This window comes from Lissotriton vulgaris, chromosome 2_1 (genome assembly GCF_964263255.1).
Source record: "Lissotriton vulgaris chromosome 2_1, aLisVul1.2, whole genome shotgun sequence".
Taxonomy (NCBI): Eukaryota; Metazoa; Chordata; class Amphibia; order Caudata; family Salamandridae; genus Lissotriton; species Lissotriton vulgaris.
The window spans coordinates 786,447,525-786,466,137 of record NC_141687.1 but is presented as its reverse complement, the minus strand read 5'-3'; the positions used below and the strand labels follow the sequence as shown (position 1 = coordinate 786,466,137).

General features: G+C 40.8%; 1 protein-coding gene across 1 annotated transcript in view; it reads left to right on the top strand.

Annotated features, from left to right (window-relative positions):
• LOC147731161 (dynein axonemal heavy chain 11-like) overlaps positions 1–18,613 on the top strand; it is a 1,538,124-nt gene that overhangs the window by 936,115 nt on the left and 583,396 nt on the right. Inside the window, exon 28 of the mRNA XM_086956147.1 lies at positions 11,667–11,840. Coding sequence (XP_086812273.1) covers positions 11,667–11,840 — 174 coding nt within the window. The remainder of the gene's footprint in view (positions 1–11,666; positions 11,841–18,613) is intronic.

Here is an 18,613-nt window from a genome sequence, read left to right as displayed (position 1 = left end):
GGTGAGCAGGGTTATTTTAGAAGTGTATCCCCCTCACTCTGACTAGAAGCAAGGGTCCCTATTTGGACGAAGGTACCTACCTATGCCAACTAGAGACCCCCATTTCTAACACTTTTCTTGGCCATGAGAAAGCTATTATGTGTATACAGAGGCTATGCATCCTCCTTGACCATCCATGTGTGTCAGCCCCTGCCTGGAGCTTTTTATTTATTTTGCCCCCACACCACAAACGGCTTATTGTCATGCTGATCAGTGGCAGTGGAGCCCACCATGTGCACAGCCAGCTGTAACTCCCAGGCCAGGTCGGATTACATTTGAAGAAAACCTCTAAGACAAAAGTTTACACTTTTCCTCTTGGCAATCACCAGTTGTCTGATTTGCTCCTCTTAGTCATTTTTTTGGCCATACTGGAAAAAAACAAATCAGACACCTAAATAATGATTTGAACTTTTTACATTATCTCAAAGACTTGTACGTGCCTCATTGACATCAATAGTAACAAACATAATATTTACTTTCATTGTATAATGGTTATGTCTATTTTTATATTTCTCCTCTTTTTAATTTTGACCACATCTTATTTTCTAGTGTTGTTTTTAGCTGCGCATGGCTTGGATTTAAGATGAAAGTTATATATTATCTGCATTCAATTGTGATTGTGAGTGACCACATTCCATTCTATGTCTAGTTGAGCATCTTAGCTCTGCACACCCTACTTAAATGTTGGCCAAGGATACTTCAAGGATTCTTGAAGGAGACTATTGGCCTGCCTGCATTGATTGATAGACAGCTAGAGCAGGATTTTTTGTTGCAGACATGATTTACATTAGGACTTTAGATTCTGTCCCTCTTCTATTCTGCTTACCAGAATCGACAGTAGACACTACTGCAAGGTTTAGGTGTCAATGAATGTCACAGGCAAAGGAGTAGCCAGAAAATAAATACGCTCACCAGGAACCAACATTGTTATGTCACCAAGCAAGCAAAGCAAGTCATTGTGACCCTTCTCAGAAGAAATTGCTTGTCTCTTCCATCCAAACATCTATCTGCTCTTTTCCTTCTTCCAACTACCCACCGTTCTACTTTTACATTCTGTCATCTTTTCAGTCTTTCATCTAACATTCAGACGGTCACCATTCCACACATCTGTCCTTCCATCTATATCCAAAACTATCCATCAAACATATCTATCCTTTCACTCATTCATTCACTTATCCATCCCACTTTAATCCTTTCATCCTTTCATCCATCCACCCTTTTGCTCGTTGATTCCACCCTTTCACTGCTCCATCCATCCTTTCATCCATGCTCCCTACCCTTCACCCATCCATCCTTACATCCATCCTTTAACTCATTTATCCAGGCATGTATCACCCTCCTTTTCAGTCACCCACCCAGTGACTGTTTCACTCACACATTCATCCATCCATCCTTTCACTCATCCAACCATATCCATACTTTCACTCACTCATCCATCCATTCACCCTTTTCCTCATCCATCCGACTACCCTTTCATCCAGCCAGCTTTAAATCCTCACTTTCACTCATTCATCCATTCTTTCACACATCAATCCTACATCCATCCTTTCACTCATTCATCCATGCATTCATCCATCCACCCGTTCACTAACCCACACATCCCCATTTAATTACACATCCATCCTCCCATCCATCTTTCACTCACTCACCTTCCCACCCTTTCGCATTAAATATGGGCCTTTGTCTGACGGGCGGCAGACAGAAGAAGCCCATCAAAATCCCCACCCCGCTGTAGCTGATAAAGCAAGGGGTTGACGATGTCGCGGGTCATCAGTTTGCAAGGAAGTAAAACAAGCACTGGCGTTGCCAATAGGTCTCGCAGTAGGAAAGTTGGAGCTATTGGTTTTGTAAATGATATTTTATATTTATATATCGTTATTGGCATTGTCAATAACAATATATAAATATAAAATGTCATTTACAAAACCAATAGCTCCAACTTTCCAAATGCGAAACCTATTGGCAACGCCAGCGCTTGTTTTTTCTTGCACTTGTCTGTGATCTTTAATCCCCTCCCTCCCTGTGTTTATGGGATGTTTTTACGTTTCAATCAAGCAGTCTGCCCGGTTTTAAAGTGTAATCCATAACATGCCTCGCTCCATTCATTCTGGTGGGATATTCTTAAGTGTCACAGTCCATCTAGGGCGGTTATTTTCTCGCACAGTAAGTTAGAAGGTATTTTCTTTTAGAAGGCTGTAATTATGATGGAATATTTTCTGACCGATCAATTCCCATGGAATGTTAATCACAACAATTGTACTTTTACTTTTAGCCGATATACCAATTCAGATGTGATATTATTGATTAGAACGGTGATGATTCTGTCGGAGTGATACGTCGCCGGTAGTAATTCTGGCGATATGTTTGCTAGCTGAAACGCTGCGGTTCATAATAATGCTTGGCGCCATGCACTTGTATGCATTTCTGTTGTCAGTATTAGGATCTGTCTGCCGCCAGCGAACTTTGATCCAAGCATTCCGACCAATAGGTCAAACCTATCTTTAGTTTGGACCCAGTTATACTGAAAAGGTGGGTAAAAGAGATTCTGTGCAATCCGAAGGTAACAGTTGTGCTCGTTCACAGCTTTCAGAAGCTTTCGGACGGCACAGGCAAGAAGCTTTACGATTGGCTGCAGTGTGTTATCAGTGAACCAGCTACAACGCCTGGCAGTGAGTGACAACCTCTAACTGTTCTATCGGGGTACCTCTACTCATAGAAACATATACCTTTTATTATCTTCCAATAAGGTAATACAAACTCGCATGTGTCTTGGAGTTAGATGGGGTAGAGGATGTGGCCTTACGGCTACAGTGGTCGACCTCGATACCAATGCAGGCTGCATGAAACATACACCAGATTATTGCCGATTATTAGCTTCTCTCATGCAGCCTGCATAGATTTTGTCACAGAGACAAATCATTCATGAAGATACTTGGATTAAGACTCTACGTAAACATTTTACTGCTGTTACAGGCTTCAAGGTTATCACTGCAGTCAAGTTTATTTCTCTTGTGAGAAGTGAAGCTTTCCGTACGTTTTCTTCTCTCATCCACGATTTTGCTTCCTGGTGCAAACCTGAGGAAAAGGGAGCTTTTGGCCACACCAAAGCTTTGGAGACCTCTGTCCTAGGTTTGAACCCATTAATGCTGTGTGTGCAGTGTGTTTCCATCATGTCTCGTACCAGGGAAAGCTAGAGAAAGAAGCAGACTTAAAAGAATATCCAGGTTTTCAAACGTTATCTAAAGTGATGACTGCTAGGGTGAGCATGAATGTCCAACGGAAGGGCGTTCTAGTGGGTGGCTGGAAGGAAGGAGAAAGAGTATCTGCCTGGACGAGAGCAATTAAACTGAGGGACCTTAGATGGGTATTATAAAACACAGATTTCCATGCTGTGCAGAACTAAAGACCCGGCTGCAAACGTAAGAAGGAACGCTGTGTCTAAGGATCCAGAGATGCATGCAAAGCTCTTTTTTAAAAAAAAGGAGCATTTTGAATGAGGTGAATGTGGTGTAGAAAGTACTTGAGAAGAGCTAAATAATAGAAAGCTACCATAATAGGCGTGTTCTACATGCATACAAAACATGCAAAACAAGAGCGGCCGGGAAACTGGAAGTACGGCCGGCCACCGGCCAGCCATGAATAATTAGGGGAGGAGAAGCCGCACAGCACACGCTGGGAGAAGCCCTTTGATGTGCTGTGCGGCCGTGAAAAAATGCAATTAGGAGGGAGGGAGGGAGGCTGATGCGCATGCTTGTTTGGTCACGTGATTCACGTGAACTCAAAGAAAACCGCACAAACGAAACCCTTGGTTTCACGAGTATTTTGAGCACTTGAATTCTCGCTCCGCTCAATGCGCTTGGGCGCATTGATAGGTCGTGAGGCCTAATAAAACCTTGCTAAATAAACTATTACCTCATGAGGACCACTTCCTTGTCTCCTTCTATACTCTATATGATTAATAAGGTCTCAGACAAGCACCTTGTTTATCAACAGCCAGCAGTGCTACAATAACTTACTAATTTTAGATTGAACTATATACATTTGCCAATGATGTAAAATAACATAATATCTAAGGAAAGAAAGCACTATAATGTGTCCAATTTTACCTTCAGCTCCATCTATTCTTTGTGTCTTTTTGCATTGGGTCAAAGTATTTTGTTTTAGATGAAAGATACATTTTGGTTCAGGGGACATATTATTGCCCTTCATTTTAATAATACATACTTGCAAGGTAAGATAGAGCAGGAAGCTCAGTTTCTTTTTTTCCAGGACCTGAGCACTGGGCAGAAGTCAAGCTTGCATTGAGGTAGAATAACTGCAGATTTGATAGATATGTCCCGCCCATCCTCCTCCTTTCATGTCTCAGTCTCATTGATACTGGGACTGGAGATTGTTTGGAGAGCAGCATTGAACCAAGCACAGGCTGTTCACATTCCATCCCTCTGTTCCCCCAGTGCTCCTGGGAGCTGCTTGAGTGAGACCGCTTGGGTATTTTTTCCCTGAATGTCATCTCTTACCAGTACTGCTGCTAGGATTGCTGCCATACCCTGGTGGTGTTTTGTGAACTCAGGATTGTGGGGTGGGTATAGGGTCTATTAAACAGTATTAAAAAAAATGATACATGTAAGACTCAACTAGGACATGTACCATATTCCAGAAGAGAAGCTCGATTGAACCTGGAGAAGAAAGCTTTTTTCCTAAGTTAAAAAATGAACAACCATGGCCTGGAGGTGGAAGTGTGACGATGAGAGCTGCAGATAGTAAGTGGAAGTTAAAAGATTTCGATTCATCGGGACCCCTTTCCAGACAATTGAAGGGGGCATATCTTACGTCTCCCCTTAGATGAGAAGGCCTTTCATAGTTGGACATTAATGCTGTTGTGGAGTAGACCATATTAAAATTCCTGTCAGAATCCTCAAACAATAAGTAGAAGAAAACATCTCATAAAATGTACTAAGAGTTGAGTCTTCACGAAGTTGGTAAGGTAGCTCAGTTGATTAATGCATCTATCTTAGAGATCTGTGCCTAGTGTAATGGTCACAGGTGTGAGGACTGATGAGCACCTTAGCTTTTCATCCTTCTGTGCTTGAAAAAACGTTCACCATTGAGTTTGATACTAATTAATGTTATCAGTGTCTAGAGAACAGATAGGTGGTGTAAGTGTGCAATATGAGTATAATAATTATGATTTATTATTATCTTCTTCTGCAACATCTGCTGTAAGAAATACCCTGCCCCGGAGGATGCAAATAGATCACATTTTTGATAGAAGTTTATGGAGGAAATGTAATCTATCTCAAAGTGGTGTTGTATCTTCCAGAGGAAGAAACTGTCAGAGAAACAGTGATGGTTAATTTTGCCAGTTTCACAGATAAATTAATCTGAGGCTGCTTATGCACCTAATTATTAACAATCATATTCATCAATAATGGAAAGTTATGGACCAGTGATGATCCTTTGATTCCTGTTATACCTTTACGATTTAGAGCAAGCCGAAATGGAGATGGATCAGGAGTGCAGGTTGATTCTCCTGTGTTTAGCCTCATCAGAAAGGTTGAATACATAAGTACTTCAGAAACAAGAGACGGTAAGCTTGATTGAGTCCCAAAGAACACTTATACTGGCTTGAATTTGGAATTGAAACAACCAGTCTATCCTATTTCCACCTGCCTGATCCTTGAAAAGATTTTTCAAAGGCTGCACAAGACCATCAAGAAACAGAAGAATGTTTGTGGTGTTTCTATCAAGGATTGAGATGCACATTACATTCTTATCCGGTGTCTCTCTTGACCTTCTAGCCTTAAAGTTCTAGTCAGTAATACAAGCCACCATATACATAAGAGAAACTGGAAGGATGAGGATGCAACAAGGTCAACATTTGTGAAGCTTCACTTATCTAGTATGCTGTTTGGACTTCCGCTGGAGGGGATGATGACTAAAACATTTAAGACATCAAAAAAGGATTGCAAGTCTTTGTATAAAACATTATCCGACCCATAGCAGTGTTGTGACAGATCTAAACCAAGGGAAATGTGAAGCGATTCTACTTCTTCACACTTTGGAGTGCTGCACCCTGTGTTTCCAAGGAATAAAAGGAAACATGTGGCTGTGCTATCTTGGAACCATAATTGCGTTGACTAGAATAGGATGATACCATTTACACATTGAGAAGGGACATACATTTGATGTCTTTAGAGTGAAGAAACATTCTGGCAGCTTCACCCTGAAAATAGACTTCCAAAATCTTAGTTGACTTACTGTTCATGTGTATATATCAATATGAATTCCTAAAGAAGAACCTCCCTTTTGCACCACCCAAGGATTTTATGGCCTTTTTTGATCTTGAAGATGCCTATCGGCACATCCTCATTCATAGGTCTAAAGGTTTTTATGGTTCACAGTCCAGTATGAGCAGTATCAACTCATGGTCCCCCTTTAGGTCTCAAGATCACTCCAAGAATTTTCACACAGGTGACGGCTCTTCTATTGGTGATTCTACAAAATGTGTGTAGATGGTACACCTTTATCTTAGTGATTGCCATTTTCGTGCCCAAATAGTAAGAGGCACGGACAAAGTATGCAACCACCTCTCCTCCAGAAAAATGGTGGATTGTTGGGCAGGAGAAAATCGCACATTTTGCCATTGCAGGCCCTCTAGTACACTGGAGAGAAGAGAGCATTGTAGTGTTCTCTTAGTATTGGGAGATCAAACTATGGATACGTCTAGAGTAGATTTAATGTCAGACAGAGAGACCAGCTGAGACAATGGCGGCATGCGTCAGTGTCATGTCTCTATATGAGGAACCTGGTTTAATCTGGGATTATTAGCCATGCATATCCCCAGGACAGTTTAACTTCAGCAGGAGCAGTCCTATTTAACCACACAGGAGCAAAGGGAACTGTGGGCACAGGGAGCCATTGTAATTGTACGCCCCAAAATGTTGCTTTAAAAACATGCCCATGGATGGATGGATTAGAGACAATGTTAAACCTCAATTTCATGAGGCAGTGTGTCACCGGTTTAAGGCACTCTAAAAAATGTCAAAATAAAGTTAATCGAGTAATTATAGATTCAATAATTGAGTACTCGAGCAGCAATACAAATTGTGAATATTTATTATAAAAATTCAAAAGGTGTGATACAGAGATTGTAAATGTAAATGCACAAAGCTATTTTCATGAACGCTCTAAAAGTCAGCACAGAATAATGTGCAAAACTAGAAAAGGTCTAAGTCGCAAATGAGCAGCCAAATCAATAAGAAAATGGACAGCATCCCTAGTAGCATCAGAAAAACCTGTGTCTCACCCCCACAATCTTGGGTTTATATACTGTTTTCGTGCATAGGAAAGCATTGCTTTCTGCAAAATTATGATGGTGTTAGCAAAAGAATTATACCTTAGCAAACAATAACACAGTTCTAAAAAATGTCATATTAACTAACTATCTAAGCACTATCTCACTACATGAATATTGATTCACCCTAGTTAATGGAGTTCAAGAGCTGCCAACGACATTTTAAAAGATGTATTGCAAAAGATCAAAAGATGTTTTACAGAGTTGCAATTGTAAATGCATGAAGTTATTGCCATGAAGGCAAAAAGGAAACACAGAATAATGTGCAAAATCCGAAACATTCAAAGTCTCAAATAGGCAGCAAAATCAGTAAGAAAATGAACCACGTCCCTAGTAGCATCGGAAAGAGTTCTGGCCTACCCCCAAAATCTGGTGTTTATATATACAGTTTTCTTGCATAGGAAATCTTTTTTTTTGCAATTCACCCTGGTGTATTGATTTATATATTCATATTTATTCTGCCCACTCTATGTTAATGTCATTTGAAGATGACAGGAAATCCACCCCCTTTCCAGGACTAGAATGCTTGTGTTGTGGTTCAGTGAGGACCTAGCCTGGCAGTTTGGGCTGGGCTGTTCCCATGTGAAGCAGAGTCAAGGCTGATTTGCATATAACTGGTTCCAACTGAGGTGGTATGGTGAGCAAAAGAACGATGGGTTTGGATGCTACTCTCAATGATTGTCAGTGGTTAGACAAATTGAAAACATTCCTCCCATCACCTTTTGTGTGTTTGATGCAGGACAAACTAGTTACAGGAACAACAACAAACCATTTTGAATAAATGCAGTACATTCAGTGAGCTAGCAGAAGGGCCTTGGAAAATTCCACAATACTGTGTTGTTCTTTGGGAACAGCTAGAACAACTTCAATGGAAATAATCACATTGTCTGTGAGATAAGCTTTACTGCTCGTGCCATGCTACCAAGGGAGTGAGCAGGGGTTATCTTGAGTCTGTAACTCCCCTACCCTGACTAGAATAAGAGTCCTTACTTGGACAGGGTGCCAGCCAATGCCAACTAGTCCACAACTTGGAACACGGCGACCCGGGGGAATAATATTCGGCAAGGCAACATTTCTACGAAAACACACACTCACTGCGAGTTATCCGCTCCAGCTTGAGAGGGAGAAACACTTCCCAGGCTTACTGCCCTGAGAAAAAGTCTTGAGCGCGATCTCTCCTCGGAGTCGCTTTCGTACTTTTTACCGGCAAAGTGATATTTACCTTTGGAACTGACACACAGGAGCACAATTACGACAAGGCCATTTTAGCCAAGGAATTGCTCACAGATGGTCACGGGCCCCGCCAGTTCGGAATTATCACCAGTGGAGCGACCTTCTTTCTTTCGCAAGTGTATTACAGCCCTGAGGAGTCGCAGACACACTGTTCCTAATGCAACGAAACACGTGTTGGCTGGCTGGTTCTGGAACTATTAAATCATTCTAACTACATCAGTACTGTGCTGAAAAATTGGATTGTTTTGTTGACTTTGGCTTATTGTACTTGTGTTTTGACATAGACACGACTGTATGAGATGTCACTTGTGTGTGCATAAGGCATTTTGTAAATATTGGTTGTTGTATGTTGGTTTGCTCTAACATACTGTTGAGCGGTTAGAGGGTCTTTTCCGCTCGCCTTGCTGCACCACAGAAACTACTATAGTCCTAATACTTATTGCGTCCACTTTATGGCAGAGCGCCCAGGTGCTACTCTGAAAGATAAAAACCCTTTGTCTTGCAAATAATGCCAACTAGCGACCCCATTTCTAACAACTGGTAACACCGTTTCCTAAAATACAAATCATCAAAACATTATAAAAGCCCCAGATGAGGATACATTGGAAAATTGTTCGGCCACACATGAGTGTTCTTACATGTCAGCAAGTCCCTATAGGAAAGATCCTAAAGGTAGGAAGGAGAGAAAATGGGCCAATTTTGCAAACATTATTTAAAGAATTACTAAGTAATAGTATGTACAAAACATATCATATTTGATTAAAAAAAAGAAAGGAGGGTATATTAGCAAACAGCTGAATTACACAAGCATTGGAAGACACACCCTTTCCTTAGCGAGCACATGAAAATGTCAGCAGTCCTCATGGATGCCTAAAAACAAATGAAGCCCTAAATTGTTTTCTTCATGGTGTATGACCTCATCATGTGCAGGAACAGAGTCTGATTTAGAGTTTGGTGGACAGGTTCCGCCATTACAAACATGTCCCCTCCATCTTATTGGAAGTGCATTACATCCTATGGCACTTGCAATAAGGCTGATAGGTTATCTGTCATGTTTGTGATGGAGTAACTCTTCTGCCAAACTTTTAATCATGCCCTTTGATTCAGTTGTCACCCTAAATTCTAGACAGGACTACTGCAGTGGTTTAAATATGGGGTTCCTGTATTCTTTTTGATACAAACAACATATTCCTTAGTAGGCTACAGTGAATTGTTCTGGAACTTCGCGAAACAGGATCATGTATACCGCATGAAGAGTACTTAACTCGCTCCTTGTAGGTGACCTCATTGAATATATGGTGAGGTGTCTGCCTTTTTAAGTTCATCCATATCTTTACACCCTGTTGTCTCTAGTCAGCTAACTTTCTCAGACTGAACACCCCACATTTCAACCTTTTTTGAGCGGGACAGGCCTTTTTCTTAACATTTATTCAAGGAAATGATCACTGTGCCTCGTGGATCAGGTATTGCGCTGCATACTTATCCCAAGTGCATTATTGCCAGTAGCACGCTTAGCAATAGAAGTATGTCATGTGCACAACAATACCAGAAAACAAATTACAATAAAACATGTTATAAAGAAAGGGAAAATACAGCACACTTTACACAAATAAAGAATCATCACCAGAGCCCCAAAACATTTTAAGAGCAAGCATGGATGATAGACCTAAATAAACAGGGCCAGGTTTAAGAAGTCACGTAACACAAGTAAAGTTGATGCACTGCATTATGTGAAAGGCAAAGAGCAGAACAGCACCACATCTACTAAGATGTGATGCAGGTCTCTTCTCTCCCTACCCTGTAATACTTTTAGCAGGCTTGCACCAACACAGACACCCTTGCGTTGTCTAAAGCATGCATTTTGTACTGGAAGGATCCCTTCAAGTACAAAAACAATGCTTTAGGCCTTTCATACTTTGTATGTATGCTGTGCAATGCAGCACACTAGCAAAGGAGGAAATCCAAGGAGAAATAAAAACATTTCTCCCTGTTGCACCTGAATGAAAGAGGCATAGGATTTTTGCACAAATTCCCGCCCCGTATACAAATCTTTGTTGATTGGGATTTGCATCAAAACCGATGGGCGGTTGTATGGCCCATGCACAACCCATAAAATGTCGTCTTGACGAACAGTAATGCAAGTCAGCGCACTGGACAAATTAGCGTTTGGTTTGGATGCAATCCAACACAAATCCAGATTTGCTTTGTATGGTAAATCCCACCTTAACACATTGCGTCAGCTTTGCGTTACAAAGCGGTGGAAAATCTGACCCCAATCTTAAATTGATGGGATTAGTGGATGGAAAGGTAGAGGTTATGTGTTAGGGAACTGTGCGGAGCAAGAACTGAGTCTTTTTTAAAAGAGTTAAGTCAGACATGGTTCTGAACGGGAAACATCCTTTACCACAAAACTTTTACAACGCAGTACCATTACCACGCAGGTTTTACAACGAAAGTCGTTACAACGACTTTCTCTGGAGGGCGCTCTAGGATAGGGACTAGTTTAATTTACTATTCAACACCTTCCCTACTATCCACGTGGACTGGAGTTGGAATAGTAAATTAAACTATTCACTATATAGCGCCCCCCAACGCAAGTCGTTGTAACGACTTGCGTTGTAAAATCTGCATCGTAACGGTACGCGTTGTAAAAGCACACGTTGTACCGTCATACATCCATTCTGAACAAGCCTTAAGGGAATGGGCAAACTTGCCTGGGCGGCTGCTGCGTATAAGCTTTTGTGGAAGCATGGCATATGGACTGTTGTTTTTATCTTTGTGTATATTTTGTCGCAAGTGGCTGGTTCTTTGGTGCCTCTCACTTCACATTACTAACATGAATATGAACCCAAGGAAAGACTATAGTATTTTATTTTTTTAAAGATCTTGTTCATGAAAAATATCCTACCTATTTTTTGTTATTCTACTACTATTGTTTATGGTTAATTGGAAAATTTAAGCAATGGCAAAGCAATTAATTAAGTCAAAGCTGTGAGCAAATGGCAATGTGTTAACGTTTTCTTTAATTTACATTTAACAGTCAGAAAACATCAGATGGGCACATTCTGTAGCCCAGTACCATGAACAGGAGGAAACGCTGTGTGGTGACGTACTTCTGACATCAGCTTTCATTTCCTATGCCGGCTCATTTTCAAAGAAGTATCGACAGGAGCTTGTTGATAACTTATGGATGCCTTACCTGAGGAGCCAAAAGGTACTGTTGTTCCTATAGCTATAAAGGATTAGGTGTACATAATGCCTTAGTATGAATAATTGCAAACTGCATTTATGATAGACATCCATGCCAATTCTTGGTTCGTACACCAGGCCCATCCTGATGCAATATTTCTGTTCAAAGACAAAAACTGATACTTCAAGTCCCTATTTCACCAAGAGCTATTCCATAGGAAGAAAATAGAGCACCTTCAGGCAGTTAATGTCTGGTTAACCCATCAAGACCTCGCCTTATATGGACACTAGCTTTTAGCTCGTGCAGCAGTCATGCCAGTGGCGAGGATGGCTGGAGATTTTGCATGGCACTATAGAATATCAGATTGGCGCCTCCTTTTTCCTTCAGTTCTTTGGCTTTTTTTATCTGGGTAAGTGAATTTTGACCCCCAGGAGATTCGTAACTCATTCCTCCCTCTGAATACACTTGGCAGAGAGTTCAAATAATAAAAGACATGTAAGTCACATTCATCGGAAACCCACAAGCTGCTTGTGGTGCACGCAATTGCCAAGTCCCAAACTCTCTGAAGACCTTAACTTTCTTTAAGATGTATCCTTCTTAATTCTTCAATTTTTTTTTTTGTAAAAGTACAACAAAGAAAATAAAATCCTTTTACAATGAAACCACTGAGATATGGGTACTTAGTGGTCCTGTCCTCTACCACAAGCATTTCCACCATATCTTTCCTGAGGCGCTTGCATGGTTTTATATTAGCTTATTGTCTGCTGGGCATAATGCTGAGGATTTGGATATATATAATGGAGCTTTTTCTGAAGTACCACAAAATCATTCTCCCTTCCAGAGGCGCACTTGAAAATGGTTTTCGTGGTAGGCCTGTGCACCCTTCTCTGGGTTGTCACTAGAGGTTCTATTCAAATCTTAGATTCTTATTACAAGTACCCTGCATTTGTGTGCTGAGATACCAGGGTAGTCATAATCCAGATTCTTCCCAGTCCTCACAACTAAATTGAGGAATTATGGGTAATTTCATCTGGAACTGGGAATAGCACATGGAATTAGGAATGCTTGGTCCAATTTCTCATATTTCTCCCATTCTTGAGAAATTACGAGCTCAAATCTGCACCCATGTCCCAACTACTTGGAGCAGGTGGTAAATGGCTGTGTGTTGCGTGTTTTCAGGGTTGTGTTGTGTGGGAGAAAAGGAGGTGAGGGAAGAGTCAGTGGACGTGTTTGCTTAACCCTCAGTTTTGCAGCAAGAGTTTGAGCAGGGGGGCCAGGCACAGAAGCTGCCCTCAGTCTCTGCAGCACTGCGCAAAAAAACTGGATCCAGTGTCTCTGTGCCTGGAATTACCTTGCCTGATATTTTCAGAGCCAGTATTTCTGGACCCAGAAAATTCATAGAATGGTACAGAGTAATCTGACCCCTGGGCACGCAACTCCAGAACACTTGCAAGGAGTGTTCTACTCTTCTTCTTGGCTCAGGAACCACAATAGCAGGCCTATGGCTTCGGAAATGGAGAATTACCAGGATACCTTGCCCTCCAAATCTGTGCAAAAGTAATACCCTAAGCAGTATTTAGTGGCATACAGCATGATGTACCCTTGCTACAGGGAGGAAATGTCAGGGAACAAAATGAGGCACAAGATGTCTTCCAGCTTCATATTTTTGGCATTTCACCCAACAAGAATTTTCCTCTGGCCTCTGAGCATGACATAGTTTCCCTGGACAGTCTCCTTCTGATGAAGAAATTGGTGACACATATCTTACTTTTTCAGGAGTTTAGACTTCAGAAACCAAACCTTCTTGGTTTGTGCAGTGCATGTAACTTGAGAGAAGCACACTACTGGAAGATCGGCACATCATTAGAGAGTATTCACCTGACTACTCTCTCTCGCAAGTGTTAGAGAATCTTTAAAATATTGGACTTAAGAATGATCTGACAAGACCTCTGCTGTAGAGCCACTGGACCCATTTATTAAGTTCATCTGGCACTGCACCTCAGTATAATTTACATGGTTCTCAGATAGATCTTGAGCCGTGCTGAGAGGGGTCGGCAAAGGGGATCCAATACAGGTATTCAAAGATTTCCAGGAATTGGTTAACTGACTTATAAGCTAGTAATTCGATTAATGTATATGACTCTCGATACAGCAGTATACAGGTACAGAAATATTATTGCCAAACCACATTTCCTGACTGTAGATGAGCTAGGATCATACAAACAATTAGTTCAGTTAAAGCTATATAAAATAGTAACATTAGGACCTGTTGACTAGAGACCTCTCTGTTAATAATCCTCTCACTCATTTAGACTGTGGAAATGAACAATCAATTATTGGAGACAAGTCATAGAGAGACAGAAACAGTATTTCAAATAGTTAGATCTTATCAGTATCATTAGCAAGTAAATACACCAATATCAGGCATCAAGAGTTAAGAGTACCGAATAAACAAATTGATCACTTTGGGACATCAATTACCAACGTTCAAGAAGGAGCATTCAGGAAAGGACATGGATAATGTCATCTCAAAGATTCTCACCCCTGGGGAAAGAAGTCTGTGAATAGCGCACACAGCGTATGCTTCAGCCAAGAGTATCCACAAGTCCGCAAAGGAGCAAGGTCTTCCGTGGAAAGGTGGCAAAAAGTGGCAAAAGTGGCACATTTCTCATCACTCCAAGGTATGATATAATTTCTCAAGTTCCGGGGTGCCACCTCCTGGGTCACCTCATCTGGTCCGATCACTCAGTCCATTAGTCAGTTTGTATAGGATGATCGTCATCCAGCATAAAGAGGACACATCTTTATGCAAAGGGTAGAACTCATCACGTAAGCTGTCAAAGTATTCAAAATGTATAATTACAATCAGCTTTCAGTAAAGGTACATGAGTGAGTTGAAAAGGGCAATTTCTCATGGCAGATGTTCTCGTTGTATCAATTGAGTTGGGACTAGTCCGGGTATGTGCATGCGAACTAATGTTCGGAAACACAGTTCATCCCACAGTACAAATGTATGAGACCTTCTCATGAGAACTGAATCGAATATGAGAAAGGAAATGCAAGCCTAGCAGGAATTCAGTTCAGGATATACCAGATATAAATTATTAGGAATATATTTTCCATACTGAAGTTGAAGATCTATATTCTTTCTGAAGTCTAGGTAATTTATAAAGCATTTGAATTCCATTGCAAATTGCACATGTAACTATGGCCCATTTCTGCATTTCAAAGGTGCTAACAAATACAAAAAATTCAAAATGTAACACTACTAAATCATTTCCAGTAATTTTCATTAGCACATGTATGAAGACCATTAACATTCAGTGACATTGGAATGAACATTTACATCCAACATTGTTTCTTTTTCTCGATTAATGGACACTTTAACATGAGCAGGAATAGTATTAAAGCAACTCTATATTTTTTTTCTTTGAGGCAATGGACATGATTCTTATATTTTGTTTGTGTTTTGTTTTTCCTTCATTGTGAACCATTCTTGGCCTTTGGATTATTGACTTCTGGAAACTTTAAAACAGATTTGAGTGAGGAATGTCTGTATTTATTATTGTATCTTGGTACATCAAACACTGGGGCTGTTTGTAACCCAATGCACTATCTATTTTCCTTGCATCGCCTCATCCATCAGCTAAAGCTTCTACATGCCAACTTTCCTTGATATTGATGGAAGTCCATTAATCTTCACCTCCATAAATCTCCATAGTGCATGCCGGCTATTCTCATGTACCCCTGGTCAATCTATAGATCTGGTGTGCCTGGGAATGGCTTTCATGTGTTCCCTTACAGGAAATTAGCAATTTGAGGAAAATATCCTCTTCCACATATCGCACCTTAGTGTGTGCGCCACATAGCTGGTCCTAAAGATATTATTTTTAGACCACCTTTTTAAATTCACACATATAGGTCCTAATGAAAGCTAGTTTAACATTGAGACCTGGCTGAGACATGCTGACCACACCGGATATCGGAGCCATTAATTATCGCTACTGATATCCACTTCTCAGTTTTTAATCACTACCAAGGGCCCAACATTAAAATAGTATTTTGAATTCTGGGACCCATTGGACAATTTTTTAACTCACACACAACTCACCTTCACTGCACAAAACCTGCTACACTGTAACCAGACGTCGAAACACACCCAAGGTACACTCAGTACCGTGGGTGGGACCCGATGATAAAGCATGCCACCAAATAGGTTGGTGGGTAAGGGTCTTCATTTAAAAACAAATGTTTTTTCCTTCAAACAAACACACACTAGGAGCTTCTACCCTGTAGCTAGTTCCCTTTGATTTATATTCATTAATTTGGGAAGTGAACTAGCCCTAGTGATTTCTCTCTCTCCTACTTGATAGTAACTATATTTAGAAAGTTGGCATTTGTCTGCCTAAACCAAATGTACCTCTCTGCCCATGTCTAAGGTCACATGGCTGTGAATGGCTCTCCTGTGGAGTGTTTTCTATTCCTTCCGGACATGGGGACAAAAGGACCTTGGGTGTAGAACAGGGTGTTCCCCTCCTGAACACAAGCCCTCCCCCAGCCCAGGATACCAACATTTCTGGCTCGGGAAACCCCCAAGGCCCAGTGAGGTGTGAGCCTTCTTGTTTCTTTTTGAGGGTTTACATTCACAAACTGCATGCTATGCAAACATCTTCCTGCTCTATTCCTAAAACTCTGCATAAAAATTTACCTTGACTTAAACTTTCAATTTTTTCAACCCATATTTATTTTAAGTGCCCCTTTCCTTCCCTTCTACCTTCTGTATGCATCCTGTGTGTATAGACTCCTCTAAATCACATGTATATCTTTATCACTCTTTCTTTGAAACCATTTCCCTGCAACCTAACAATATATTTTCATTCTATTAAACATTTAGTTCTCACATAAGCCCCTCTATTGAACACACCAAAGTAATTAATTCACAACAAAGAAACTGGAGTAAATGTATGGAATAGTTTCTTTGGGAGCATAAGACGAATTCTCTTAGACAATAGTTCCTGCAGCCTTATGTTGCCAGCTTGCCATCCTACTTGAGGGATTCTACCAACTTTTAATAAAAATGGAAGGGGTACCTTGGAAACTAAGATATATTATGACCACACTTGATGTAGTGTCACTGTACACTTTGATTAATCCGAATGATGGAATACATGCCTGCGAGTACTTCCCGAGGTACAGACTGATTGAATATCTAGAACACACACAAATGATGATCGAGATGCTACATTTCTGTCTTACTCAAAATGTATTTCTCTTTAACAACAAGTTCTACCTACATCACAGGGCACAACAATGGGCACCTCCTTGAATCTTACCTATACGAGCCTGTTCATGGGGCTATGGGAGAAGGAGGTAGCCTTGGCAGAGGATAACGATCAGTGCATGAAGCATTTTGCATTATGGACATGCTTCATTGACGATCTGTTCATCTTATGGAAAGGAGAGGAACTTGGACCTGCACAACTTTATACAGATCTTTAACTCCAATAGATTACATCCAGTTTACTGACATGCATAGTCAAACACACTGTGACTTCCTGGATATTGAGCTGAATGCTCTTGATAAATGCTTAATAACTGTGATACACAGAAAGGCTACAGCTATGAATTTAATTCTGCACGGAAATAGTGGCTTCCAGCTGTGCTAAAAATGGAGCATACAATATGGACAGATTTTGAGAGCAAGGAGGATATATTCAATGGAAGATGACTTTGGAAAGTAAGTGATGGAAATGATGAAAAGATTCTCTCAATCTGGCTATCTGTCAAGTGTCAGGTTACACTCCAAATGCTTTTGCAGGCACCATCAGGAGAAAAACAGACTCTTCCTTTATTTTTCAATCAATCAGTGCAAGTGGTAAGACGCATGTCGGCGATCCCAGTCGCCTTGCTCACATAAACGCCATTGTAGTTTTAAAGACAATATTTAAAACCCTCCCAGATGGTCATGTGATGGGTTGTTATTTAGAACACTCTGGGACATTCTGTCATTGGGCTATAGTTGGGCTACATCTGGCTGATATTTGGGCTACATTTGGGCTCTTTTGTCTCTGGTGGCCATCTTGGGAGACTGCATATCAGAATTTTTTTAATGAAATATAAGAGGATTTGAGAAGTCACCCAAATGTGCCCTAATTTTTCTTTCTTCAGCACTAATCATAATTTCTATGGCAAAATGAACCCCCTCATTTTGTTCCTTTGCAAATGCTTTAAGTGTTAACACTTTATTCCAATCAAGATGACTTCAGGTGTGCCATACTTTTGTCATAAGTAAGACTGTTAGCGCTCTAGTTGTTCTTTAGAACACTCTGGGACATTCTGTCATTGGGCTATAGTTGGGCTACATCTGGCTGATATTTGGGCTACATTTGTTTTTTTTTGTCTCTGGTGGCCATCTTTGGGCTACATTGGGCTACATTGGGCTACATTTGGGCTCTAACATATATATATAGCCCAATGTAGCTCAATATATATTTTTTCGAAGTAAATTTTCGTAAAAACCACTGGAGCATATATCTTGAGACATAGCAAAGGCTACCAGTCCCTACAATTTTAACAAGTTTGGTGGAAATCCATTCAGCCGTTCGGGCGAAAAGTGAGGTCGACCGCCCTATGGAAATTAACATGGGGAAAACACGTTTTGGGACCCCCCTTTTATCTTGGCCCATGCTTGACGAATCCCCCCCCAAACTTTCAGGGAAGGACCGAAGCGCCGCGAGGCAAATTTGAGGAAATTTTCAGGCAGATTCCTCAACCGGCGCCAAAGTTATTCCCAAGAG